Source organism: Anser cygnoides, chromosome 11 (genome assembly GCF_040182565.1).
Source record: "Anser cygnoides isolate HZ-2024a breed goose chromosome 11, Taihu_goose_T2T_genome, whole genome shotgun sequence".
NCBI lineage: Eukaryota > Metazoa > Chordata > Aves > Anseriformes > Anatidae > Anser > Anser cygnoides.
Window position 1 is genome coordinate 12,763,112 of NC_089883.1, and position 13,045 is coordinate 12,776,156.

General features: G+C 56.3%; 1 protein-coding gene across 1 annotated transcript; it reads right to left on the reverse strand.

Moving 5' to 3' along the window:
• Nucleotides 1–5,316: 5,316 nt before the first annotated feature.
• Nucleotides 5,317–12,684, reverse strand: INSYN1 (inhibitory synaptic factor 1). Its single transcript, XM_048081547.2, has 2 exons — nucleotides 12,138–12,684; nucleotides 5,317–6,021 (listed from the first exon to the last, which is right to left on the reverse strand). The coding sequence occupies exons 1-2, from the start codon at nucleotides 12,324–12,326 to the stop codon at nucleotides 5,362–5,364; spliced, it is 849 nt and encodes a 282-aa protein (XP_047937504.2). The 5' UTR covers nucleotides 12,327–12,684; the 3' UTR covers nucleotides 5,317–5,361.
• Nucleotides 12,685–13,045: the final 361 nt, after the last annotated feature.

A 13,045-nucleotide genomic window follows, 5' to 3' on the forward strand; every position in this document is an offset into this window, starting at 1 on the left:
CACATGATGGAGGTGGTGCTCGGTTGGCACCCTCTGGAGCCTTGTGAGCATGTGGGAAACCTCTTAAAATAATAATAATATAATAATAAAAAGTATTAAAGCAGGGAGAATGAACTGTTTTTTCTTCTGTCTTTATTTCTCAAGTCGCTCCAGGCTGAGGAAGTTGCACGAGTTGTGTCCTTCCTCAGCCCTCTGCATCCCCACGTTCTCTAGGAGGACACAAAGCTCAGATGCCCAAATTTACGCTTTAAAGCACAAATTGGCTGCCCTGTCTCAGGGCTAGTTTCCCAAAGATGTACATTATTAATGCTCTGTCTGCACGTGTTCGAGTAAATTGCTACAGATTTATTTTTTTTTCCTTCTTTCCCACTTTCTATGGTGATTAGCAAAGCAGAAAGTTAGCCTGAATCTTTGCAAAGGTGAAGTCGGGTTGTTTGTTGTAAATAATATCCATTTTCTGTGCACAGACCTGGGGAAGGGGAGGAAAAGCAGAGTTCCCGATATCTCTTTTGGGTATCTGTTACCGTCCGCAAGACAGCAGCATCTCCCCAAAGAGCTGGAGTTAATTCACTTATCTTGTTTTCCCTGCCTTAAAAAAACGTGCCGTGGTGGAAATGGATGTGAAGGAGCAGAAGCCATTTGAAAACACCTCTGGTAAATTAAAGTTTTGCCGTATTTGCTGAGATAATTTAGTGTAATTCCCCGCTAATGAATTAATGCACCACTTCTTGTTCATTATAGCTTTCCTAATTTGATTGGGGCTCCAAGTGCTATCTAACTTCATTACCAGCAAATATTAATGTAATAAAATGGGTTTGGCGGACCCGGGCGGCTGCGTGGGTGTCCCCTGCACCCTACGTAACCCAAAAGCAACAGGGATGAACCGGAGCTGCCTTGGCTGCTTTGAAACACAGAAGATGGCTGAAACCAGAGCTTTCGGGAGAGGAGGAGGAGGAGGAGGAAGAAGGCCAGGGATGCCGCCCACCCATGAGGCTTCCGGCTTTAAACATGCGGATGGGATCAGCTCTTCCCAAACCCCCCTCCTCCATCCCAATGGCCCCATGCATAATTTAAGCTCTGCCTTGCTCGCACTGAGCAATCGTCTTTTCTTGGGCGAAAAGGGGATGGGGAGAGAGAGCTTTCTTCTTTTTGAGCCTCTTTTTGTTGTTTTCTCCCCAAAGTGCTCCCTAAGTGATGCATGAATGGATTTTCCCAGGGTGATTTTCCCACCCACCGGAGCGTGAAATTTAGTGGTAACCACGGATAATGTCCCAGGACACTGCCCAAGCCACATCCAGTGTTTGGAGCCATGGGAGATGGTTGCTAAAAATTCACATTTCAATGCAGAGCTGAGGTAGGGATGTGTTCCACCACCAGTGTAGGATCTTAGGAGCTCTGACACCCTGGGACTTTGGCTGTGGACTTGGCTGAACACAAAATCCCTCCTGGCTCAGGTGGCCTTGGGGACACGGCCCCACTTGTCCCCAGGGCCGTGGCATCAAAGCCAACAGCTTTCATTTTCCCCACTCATCATTATTATTATTTTTCTTTCCAAGAGCCACAACATTTTAATTATTTATTTGGAGCATGATTAATGTTTTGTCTGACGCTGTTCTGCCAGGGGAGCCCCGGTACATTTTGGCTTAGTGAGAGCTAATTAAGAAGTCCCATCAAGCATGTCATCCCTTGTCTTACAAGCACCTCCAGGGCTGCTCTGGCGCCGCTGCCTTTCTGCAGGCTTGGCCGAATCCTGTGGCCATCATGAGAGCCCTGGGGGGACAGATGGGTCCTGGGGCTCTGCTGAGGGGTCATCAGCAGCTGCTGTCCTCATCTGGGGGATGTTTGTGAAGGGGAATTGGTGCTTTGAGCAACTTGTCCCCAGGGGTGAGTGCAGGAGCCTGGTGTGGGTGCTGGAACTTCATCCAAGCAGCCCCCATCCCATGGTGGGGACAAGACCCGAATAGCTGCTGCTACCTATGGGACTTGGGGTCTAAGTGACGTTTTTGGCCTCAAATCCTCTCTTTCCAGCTGTGTTTGGGGACAGTGCTTTGTGGCATCCCCATGTCCACAATGGGTTGTGCAAGGGAAGATGGCAACCATGGAGGTGACGTGACACGGGGCCACCAGGGAACACCAGGGGCACCATCAGCATGGTCCCCATGCGCTGGCAGGGTGCAAGAGGAAGGGACGATGAGGACAAGGACGGTGGCACATGCACATGTGTGCGTGGGCACCCACTGCCACCCAGTGGTGGGAGAGCACCCAGCCACCATGCAGCAAGAGACGATTCCTATCATGATAAATAGACGTGTGTTAGCTGTTGGGATACCAAGAGCTGCGTCCAGGTCAAGCCCAGGCATTACCACCGGAGGACCAAACCTGAATCCTCTTGACCCCAGCCCAGGAAGGATAATGGGCCATGTCTACCTCCACATCCATGTCCTATTGACACTGGCCATGCCCCGTTGATCCTACCCATTTATTCCCACTGAGACTTGGACCTGCTTCATCCTCACCACCTTGCCCAATACTCTGGGCTTCTTATTGCCACCCGCTGCCCCCCTTGTCCCTCCCTGGGGGTGGTGGGCTGGCTCCTTCCCACCTCCCCATCCCCACCTTCCCTTCTCCCAGTGGAGCAGGCAGGACCTTGAGAGCCAGGCTTGGTTCTTGCGTCTCCATCCCATGGCACCAGGAGGGCTCGGCGATAACAACCCAGGGAGAGAGATAGGAACGATCTGGGGGGGAGGTGGAAGCTGTTGTGAGCAACGCATTTTCCTCCTGCAGGCGTTCTGCCAGGAGATAACCTCCGCCAGGCGGTTATCCAGGTCCAGAGCACGCAGCGGAAGCGTTGCTGGAGATAAGCAGAGCCGGGGAGGATGCGACCCCCCGCTCGCTGCATTGCAGAGTGAAATCAGGCTGGGGAGGACACAGCTGTGTTTTTGGGATGCTCCTGCCCCGCAGCATCCTTTTATTCTCCCCCATTGCGCAGAGCGCCACAGGGCTGGATGGGCAAGGATGAGGAGGGAAGAGCCTCAGCATCCCGAGGTGGAAACAGCTCCCGGCTGGCCCTGAAATCCAAAAGGAGAGCCTGAAGGCGAGCCGACTGCGTGGTTATAAAGAAGAAGCATTGCACGAGGCGCTGGTACATTACTTGCAGTAATTCAGCTGTGGAACAGCAAGGAACAAATAAGACAAGATGCTGTACATTAGCAGAGGCAGAAGGCATAGCCTCTCCCTTGGAAAAACAAAGCATTTGTCTTCCAGCCACGGCCAGCACCTGGCCCCAAGCAATGCGTGGTCCCCGGGGACCACCGGGGCAAAGAGGGGGCCACCAAGGCGGGGGGGGATGCGGCTGGGGGCCCACGGGCTCCCCCAGCACAAAGGGCTCCTGGGCTTTTACAGAAGATGGAGCAGCCAAGAGCCTCTCAAGGTGTTTGGGATGCAGGTGTTGTCACAGCTCCTGGGGAGCCTGGCTTCATTTTGCTTTTATTTTCCCCGACCTCCTCCCCAGGTAGCCCATTTCTGTGCGTTTTCCCCCCAGGATGGCGGAAGCGAGGAACTCGCTTTGCTCACCGGCCCCAATCGGAGGGAGCTGATTCGCATGCAAAGCCAAAATTCTGCTTTAAAACCCATCAAACCGTGCCAAACGCCGGCACGGTACCCGCCGGCAGGCGAGGAAAGGGCAAGAATTAGCAAAGCTGTCGCATCTCATCCCCGGGGCGCAGAGCAGCCGGAGCCGCCGTTCCGGGTCGTGTCCTCGTTTTATTTGCTGATTGTTTCTTTATTGCTTCTGGAAGAAACACGAGCCCTTTGCCCCTTCCTCCGCCAGCTCTCGTGAGGTGATGGCCGCTGTTTGGGGCTTTTCCAGTGTTTTTTGGGGGGGGGGTGAGAAAGGGTTAGGAACAGGGAACAGGGAGGGATGACCCCATCCTGACCTTCCCTGGGTATTTGGGGCTTGCTTGGAGTCAGTTTGAGCAGTTTTTGGCATGGGCTGATGGATGTTATTAATTAACATTCTGTTAATACTAACCCCTATCCTCTCTAACTCTATTAATAATAACCCCTATCCTCCTCTTGAATTTCACCCCCAAACCCACCCAAGCAGGTTTTCCTGCTAAATAATACCAGCAAAACCCCTCTGTGCTTGTTTCTGGGCATGCAGAAGAGCACGAGGACGTTGCGTGCAGCTTGGGCTGCTCTGAATTTTTGCCTTGTGCCCCTCCTGGCGTCTTTCTCCAGAAGTTATTAAGGAACAAAGCTGCCTCTATTAATCACACCTATCCAATGGGGCCCGGCTGTAAAAACAGCTCATAAAAATAAATAACCAGCTGTTGACACGCAGAGTAATGGAGGGAGCAAAGAGGAGTTGTCCTATCCCATGTCTCCCCATGGTGGTGGCTGTCCCTTCTCCGGCACATGGGACAGGGACATCCCAAACCCTGATGTCCCTATTTGTGAAAATAAAATTGTCTTGGGGTCCCAGCCCTGGGGTCCCAGGGAGATGCAGAAGGAGGTGATGCTGATGCAGCTGCAGTGGAGAAAAAGTCTTAAAAAATAAAACAAAATGCCTACAAGCCCTTTAAAAAAAGGGATTTTAACTCCTTCTTCCAGCTAATGGGGGTTGATTCCCATCAGTGGGCAGGTTCTGGTTTGTTAGCATCAGAAATACTTATAAAAGTTGCTGATAAAATATCAGAAATACAGCCTTGTCTTGCACCACATCCCCAGGTGATGCCATGAGGGTCCCCAAAACCCATCGTTGCCATTCCTGGGGTTAATTCCCCTAAAAACTGTCTGTGGGTTCTCTTTTTTTTGTTGTTTTGTTTTGTTTTTCCTAACCTGTTTTCCCTGCTGATAAAAGGGAAGAGCATCAAGCTACGATTTCGGGTGAATATAGAGCACTTTTTGAGAAAACCTGCAAGCAGATTGCACCAGCTCCTTGTATTTCCTAGCAAGTGCCTATGGCAAACAGGGATAAAACACCCCAGGGAGGGATCTTTGCCCTCCCCAGCCCTGCCACCAACCCCTCCGGTGTCCCCACGTCCCCAGGAGAGGCTTCCCTCTCTGGGCACATATATACATAGGATATATATATGTTATGGTTGGCATTTCTCCATGACGAACAGTTTATTGAGCTGCATCTTCCGTCCACAAAACAGTTTAAAATTCCCTGAGCCTCAAAAACGACGGGTAGGTAGTTGGACGTTTTCCTTCTCTGCCACCTTTTCATCTTGATTTTATTCGTAGTAGCGATGTATTTAAATATATATTTATATATATATATATATTTCTGACCCTTCCCAGGCTCCCCACCCACCCAGCCCAACCCTCGGCCGACCCCAACCCGCTCGGGAGCCGGCGTCAGTTTTTCCTTTTGCTTTTCTGCCTGATGTAAGGCAGCACCGTCTGGGTGCTTTTGTCGGCCACAGTCTGCGTGCTGCTGTTCCTCGTCGGCCGCCGGGCCGCCGCCGGCCCCCCGCCGCCACCCCCAGGGGGATGCTTCGAGGTCGCTTTGCGGCCGGGCTCCTCGCCGCAATCCTCGCCCGGGGAGCCTTCGTCGGCGCCGTCCCCGTCGTCGTCGTCGCAGCACAGCGCGTGGTACAGCACCTTGTCGCTGAAGCGGACCCGCTCCCGCGTGCCAGCCGGCCGCTGGTGGGGACCCCTGTGGTGGGCACCGAACGCCTCCTCGCTGGAGGAGTCCGGGGTCCCCCCCCGGGGCCCGTTGGCGATGGGGACGCCGCCGTTCATCAGCCGGTAGTCGGGCTGGCGGCACGGCGGCGGCTGCGGCCGGGGGGGCTCGGGACCGTCCCCTTGGTCGGAGGGGGTGGAGGCGTCGAGGAAGGAGCAGAACTCCCAGCTGTCGGAGAGGATGTCGGTGGCGGTGAAGTCGAGGGGTCCCAGCTCGAAGGCGGTGCCCCCTTTCTCGCTGCTGGAGGTGCTGCTGGCCGTCGCCGTCGTCCAGTCGTCCGGCTCCAGCTCGAAGTCGAAGTCGGACGTCAGACGGTCGATCTGGCTCACCACCTGCGGGCGGACGGATAGATGGGTGGACAGACGGACAGACAGGTGAAGCCCACCCAACCACACAGCGCTTTTGGGGTGCTCATGGACCCCGCCACCACAGCCGAGACCTGCCCCAGCCCAACTCATGGCTGCTTTGGGCTGAGGGCTCCTCTCCCCCACCCAATACCGGGGGCAGGATGAAGCAGGCACCCCAAATCCCCACACACGTGGCATCCCTTAGTCCCTCACACCCGGCCGTGTGGAGCCATCGGTGACCACCACCTCCTTTGCCCCATAAATTTCAGCTCCACAGGTGGGGAAACTGAGGCAGGGCTGTCCCCAGGTCGTGTGATGGATGCTTCCAGGCTTGTTCCTGAATCCACCATCCCTTCCAAGGTGTTTATTATACCTAGGACCAGCTGGACCGTGGTGGCTTGGGGACATGGGGGTGTCCCCACCGTGCTGCAGGGGACAGACCCTACATGGTGCCACCGTGGTAAAGGGGCTGGCACACAAGCGTGTCCCTTTCCGTGTCATTTCCATGGCTATTTATCAGGATTGCTCTGCTCTCCCCGTCCTTTTCCTTCCGCTGCCCTTCCACATGTCCTTTCCTCGTGGAAAGAAACCATGAGCTTCCCAAAACAAGGATGGGAAGGCAAATAAACGAGCAACATCCTGGCGCCTTGCAGTCCACACTGAAACCAAAAATCCACACACCACCAAAAGCACCCCACAAACCACCAAAAATCTGCTCCGTCTCCACCAGCATCACACCCAGTGGACCTCCTCATCCACCAAGAAAAATTAATTGCAATGCTAAACCATCCCTCCATCCTTTCTGATCTTGAAGGTCTTTTCCAAGCTCAGGGATTCTGTGATTCTGTGATTATGCTGCCGTTACCCTGTTTTTTGACCACTTTTGGAGGAAAGCAAGTCCTCAGGCTTAGACCCCCCAATCCATCTTCACTGCAGAGGCTTCTCCCTGACCTTCATCCCATGCCCTTTCTCTGTGCATCCTCACCCCTGTGCTAGATGCCAGCATGCAGCAGTTTAGGGAAGACCCTATAAAAATACCATAAATGCACCGTAAACCAGCACCCAGCAACCTGGGGCCATTCTGGAGGACAAAACGCAGCCTGGTGTCCCCAGGGATTTGGCTCAGGGTGATGGCGCTGGATTGGGAAGCCCCTGGGAATGGTGAGACCCTGCCTGAGGTCCGACCAGGAAGATGCAGGTGTGTTTGGGGGTGTGTTGGACGTGGTGGCAATGAAACGGCCCCGATCGGCCCCACCTGGACCCCCCATCCCGCCCTGCTCATGGCTCAGGAGCCCACATCAGCTCGACGTGGAGCTGTGCAGGTCCTTGTCCCCAGCCCTATATGCTGTGGGTACCTTGCCTCCTGGATGGACCGCTTGTAGGTCATCCCCCACCCTGCTTCCAGGTTAGACCCTGGCCCTGTGTCACAGCCTTGTCCCCCAGCGGGTCTTTGGGTCCCCAGAGCGGGGCAGAGCCAAGTGGAGCACATCTGATCCCCACCAGCAGAAAGTGAGGGGCTTTCCCCAGGCTTTCAGGCCTTGCCCAAGAGACCAGACCTCTTTTCTTGCCTCCTTGACCATGCTTCAGCTCTGGAGGATGCTGAGAGCAAGCTGGGACCCCCGGCTGGAGCTGCAGCAGCAAGAAACTACTTGGATGAGAAAAGAGGATCGCTGCTGTCCCCAAAGTGCCATCAGCTTGCTTTTTATTTCCTTTTTCTTTTTCTTCTTCGGGCAAGAAAGGGTGAAAAAAAAAGCCTATGTGACCTCTTCCTTCTCAGTGGTGACAAAGAAGAAGGAAAAAGGGCAGGAAAAGAGCCGTGCCTGGGAAACACCCGGCTATTATTATTTTTTAATAAGGCAGAAAATGATCTCACCGAAACCCTTGGCTAAAATGAGATCACCTCCGTTTTCCTGGAGGCTGCGAGCATGGCACCAGCTCCAGGGTGAGCGCATCCTCCCCAGCCCAGGGGGCCCCAGCTCCTCTTCATCCTCACCCATCCCCGGGACCCCTGGGGGGCTGCTGGCACCTGGGTGCCGGGAGGAGCCGCGTCCCCCCATCCCCCCAGGTCCTCGGGGGGATTAGTGTCACACCAGCCACGCTCACTCTATTTTTAGGAGCGCCCTTCGCTGCACTTTCTATTTTAAATGGGCGGTGGGGGGGTGGGATGTTAAATACCTCCCTGCCGCTTGCTACCTGCTGAGGATTTAAATGTAAAGCAGGATTTGGTCTTTTCTCCCCCCCTCTCTGCTACATCTGGCTGCCAAAGCCTTTTAGCAGGGCAAGCTGGGATGGGAGTGATGGGGAGGGAGGGACAGACCGGACCCCATTGCTCTGCATGGGTTTGGGGTTTTTGGGGAGACCCCCATGATGTGTGGCCTAGGGGGCTGCAAGTGGCTGAGGGGGTCAGGGTGTCCCCAGCGTGAGCCACAGGGGTGCCAAGAGGGGATGTGCCCTCCTCCTCCCTCACCTGTAGGTCTCACTTTGTTGCAAAAAGCAGTTTTTTCTTATTTTTTTTCAGCTAAAATGGATGGAGCTCATCCCCACCCCAAACACCAGGCCTTCCCCCTCCCCAAAAAAATGAATCCTCAGCATCCTGCATGTTCTCAAACATGACACTTGGGCTAAACATCCTAAAGCAAAAAGCAATTAAATGGGACAGACCCAGCCTGCAGGACCAGCATGGGACCAGCCACCACCAGTCACCCAACTGGGAGCACTGGGTGTTCCCCCCACCCCCAGGAGCTCGTGTGTGGTCCCTGCACCCAAGGACAGTGCTGGGAGCTCTTTAGCTAAAATCCTGCATGCCCCCGGCCGGGTGTTCCCCTCCCCAGCTGGATACCTGCCGAGGCAGATGTTGCACATCTGGAGCACCATTGTTTTGCTTCATTTTAAATAGTTTGGGTAATCAGCTCGGCTGCAAATCACGCCCTGGCTCGGCGGCTGGCGTTCTGGCATTTTGGCCATGCTGCTTCTCATTCAGGAGGGAATTTCTCGGCAAAGGTGCTGGAGAGGCGGGGAACGGTGCAGGAGGACGAGAGGGGACTTCAAAGGCTTCGTGGGAAGGAGCAGCACGGTGATGGGTAACGCATCTCCAGGAGAGGGTGGACGGGAGCGGGGCTGGGAGATGCTCGGGATCAAAGTGATCCAGCGGCCCCTGCCTCACAGCCTTTGAAGCGGAGCGGCTGTGGGATCGAACAGGGGGGCAGTGGGGACCTTTGGGTACGTTGACGGGGTCTGGCTGCGTGGCTGTGTCCCCCCCCCTCCCTTCCTAAAGGCTTTCCTGGCCCCAAGCATCAACTCCCAGGGCAAACCGTGGGTTTTGCTCCCTGTTCCTAAAACTGTGCCACTGCTCCAAATCATCCCTGAGGATTTTGCCACCGTCGCCTTGAAAAGCAATCCCTCTGCCAGGAAACGGAGCAGCCCCAAAGCCTCTGGCAGCCCCCACGACCCCGCAGCCTGACTTTCCCAGGGATGGGACGTTCCCGCATCTCCCCAAACACTTTTCAGCAAGGGGGAGGTAAATATTTAACAGCAAATAAATGATTAATTGGAGCTTGCTTACAAGCGAGCGAGGAGAACCTGGGTTACGGGGGCCTCTCCCCAGGCTGACACGTATGAATGAGCAAGCCCTGTTGTCTGGTCCAGCGGACGGAGCATCACTGGGCCATTTGCTGCATCATCAGCCACTAAACTGTTCAAAATCATCGCGTGCCTCTCTAAAACGTGTGGCTGGAATAACGAGCCGCCTTCTCCCCGTGAACTTCCCAAAGCATTCCCAGCTAATCACCTATCGATTACGACATTATTAAGGTATTTGTTAGTGGAAGGGTTGCGCTGCAGGTCTTCCTCCCGCAGAGGGAATGCCAGGGGACGTCCTGGTGTCACCTGCTAGTGTGCTGGCACCCACCGCTGCACCCAGAGGGGAGCGTGGGGGTGACGGGGCACTCGCCATGGGATTTTGGGGCTTGGAAATGGAGAATGTGGGAACTGGGGATGCAGGTAGCGGGGATGAAAGATGTGGGTACCAGGGATGGGATGAAGGATTTGGGTTCCAGGAATGAAGGATTTGAGTACCAGGGATGGAGGATGTGGGTACCAGGGATGGAAGATGTGGGTACCAGGGATGGGATGGAGCATGAGGGTACCAGGGGTGGAAGATTTGGGTATCAGGGATGGAGGATGCGGGTACCAGAGACAGGATGGAGGATGAGGGTAGTAGGGGTGGAGGATGCGGATCCCGCTCAGCGGAAGCACCTTCAGTCCCGGCCTCCTGCGTGATTTTTACTTCCAGCATGCGATTTCAGGCAGAGATTTAATAATCATTTTCCCCGCACATAATACAGCCCTGTCGTGGAGTGCTGGGGAATAATTATATACACAAAAGGGAAGAGGGAGGGAGGGAGAGTGGGAGCACAGGGGCTGGTAAAACAGCATCCTGGATACAATGGACATCTGGAACGACAGCCTTCAGGTGGGGAACGCTTGGGGGAGCGAGGGTTGAGCAGGGCTGGGGACAGATCTGCCCCATTCCTTGCAGAGCACGTCCAGCCCTGTGCCCCAAACACCCGGCAAAGCCCGGAGAGGAGGGGATGGATGCAGGGGGAGGAGAGGAGAGGGTGGGGGTCTCCAAAGCCCCATGACTGGCCGTAGACCTGGTGGCTTGGTGTGCACCACCGGGGACTCATGGTGTGTCCCCTGCCTTCCTTGTCCCCATCTCCTTGGGCTCCTCCTGGCTCATCACTTCGTTGAGTTTTGCAAGGCAACGCCGGCCTGGCCCTGCGGGAATGGGGAACACGAGAGCTCTGCTCCACCAGAGCTGTTGGGTGAGCCTCGGTGTACTTTAGCTCCAGCTCTTATTGTTTTACACCACTTTTTAGGCACTCAACCCCTTGCTGTAGGGTCACGTGGTTCTGCTGAAAGACTTGTTGAGAAGGGTCAATGTTTAAGACCCCTTTGTGGAGAGGATTTTGGGGCCACTGACCTGGCCACTTTACCCATGCTACAAAGGGCCCTCCTGTGGGAGGTCACCAGTGCCTCAGGACATGCCGGCTCCCCCCCAGAGTCACCTCCCAGCCACAACACTTCTCCTCAGGGCCCCTTCCCCTCTTCCCTTCCCCTTCCCCTCTTCCACATGCTGGTCCAGCCTGGCTTGGGCAGCTTCCCGAGGATGCTGCTGAGATGCTGGGGGTGTTCCAGCCCCAAGAGGCGGACGGGGACCAGAGAGTTAAGCTCTGGAGCGCTCAGAAAGGATGCTCGGATGCTCGTGGTGGTCTCCCCTGGCCCTAAATCCATGAGCTTTGTGAAAGGGGCACTGAAGTGGGCATGAATTGCCATCAGCCTCCTTTTGAAGGCCTCTTTAAGCTCCTGGAGGAGTGTGAAGTGAGATCAGGCTAAATGGAAAATAGCTCTGCCTCCTGATTATTATTATTATTATTACTATTTTTAATCCATCAGGGATTTGTCAAAAGGGGTTTGGGGTTACCCCACGTGAGCTGCAGGAAGCAGGGGCCTTTCTTTGCTCTGCGTGCTGCCTGCTGAAGGGACGAGGGCCCCAACGGGGTGGTGTGGTGGGATGTGGTGTCCCCTGGGGGACAACCTCCCCTAAAACCCCACAAACCAAGCAGAGCAGCCCCAGAAAGGACAACAGGGCTTTCAGGGAATTCTTTGGGCTGGGAGGTGTCACGTGCCCGAGCACGGCCCGCGGGGACACAGCTCTCCCCCATCTCCAGAAACGACCCGACCATCCCAACGACACAACTGCCCCATCCCAAAAGCAAGCTGCCCCACCGTGCTCAAGGCCCCCACGCAATGGGCAGCCACAAAGATGTCCCCAGCCTCCAGCCACGTCCCTGACACCCAGAGCAGAATTAAACCCCCCCCAAAACCGCTGCCATGCCTCTGGGCATGCAGCGAGCCTCAGCATCAAGGTCAAGAGCAATTTTACCAAATACAGCCTATTTCCCCCCATTTCTTTAGAGGTGAGGCTGGTAGGGGCAGGGTGCCCGTGCTTCAGGCTGGGACGGGGGGGGGGGAGGGGGGGGATGGCGGGGGGCGCCCGGTACCAGCTCCCACCCCGGGTCCTCTCCCCGTTGCTCTCCTACCTCCCGGAGCTCCTTGGCGACCTCCTTGAGCTCCTGCAAGATGCCTTCCAGCTGCCCGATGACCATTTTCATCCGGCTGCGGATCCTCTCCCTCTCGCCGTCGCTTTTGCCGCTGCTACAGTTGCTGCTGCTGCTGCTGCTGCCGGGGGGGTCACTGGGCTGCCTGTCCTGGCAGCTCCGCGAGTCCATCCTTCCCTACCGGCCTCGGCTCCCGGCCCCAAGGGCTCTGTCCATCCTGCTCCCCCCTAACCCGGTGGCCTGGCGTCCGCGCAGCCCCTCTCGGCCGGGGAGCTTTCACCATCTTAACGCCCCGAAGGAGTCCCAGCTCGCCTCCCCGCCCCGCCACCGAGGCTGTTTTCGGGGGGCTCCGGGCCGCAGCGGGGAGCGCCGGGGCTGCCGGGGGCTGCTCCAGGGTCGGGGTGCACCATGCGGGGCCGGGCGGGGTGCCGAGGGGGCTCAGCCAGCGGCCCTGGGGAGGCACGGGGGGACCATGGAGGAGGAGGAAGAGTCCCTTGGATGTCCCAGGAAGCGAAAATCCAGCGGCTGGCGCTTTTCCTGCTCGCCGGGGCCGGGGAGGGCGATGCGGGGCTGGGTGCCCCCCCAGGAGCGATGCTGACCCCCGCGCTGGGCCCTCGCTGGCTCCTCGGCAGGGCGGTGGTGGGGGGCTCCGGGCCGGGTCCGCGTGTCCCCGGGGTCCCCTCCTGCAGGGACAGACGGACGGACAGACAGCGAGAGGGAGCCAGCCCTTGCGGAGACAGAAAGCTTGGCAGGGGGCGGGAGGGGGGCTCTGCACAACCCCCCCCCCCCCGTCGCTTTGAGACCTGCAGACTGGGGTCCAGATGGACAGACAGACGGACAGACGGACGGACGGACAACCCAGGAACTTACCGGCACAGCGGTGAGAGGGC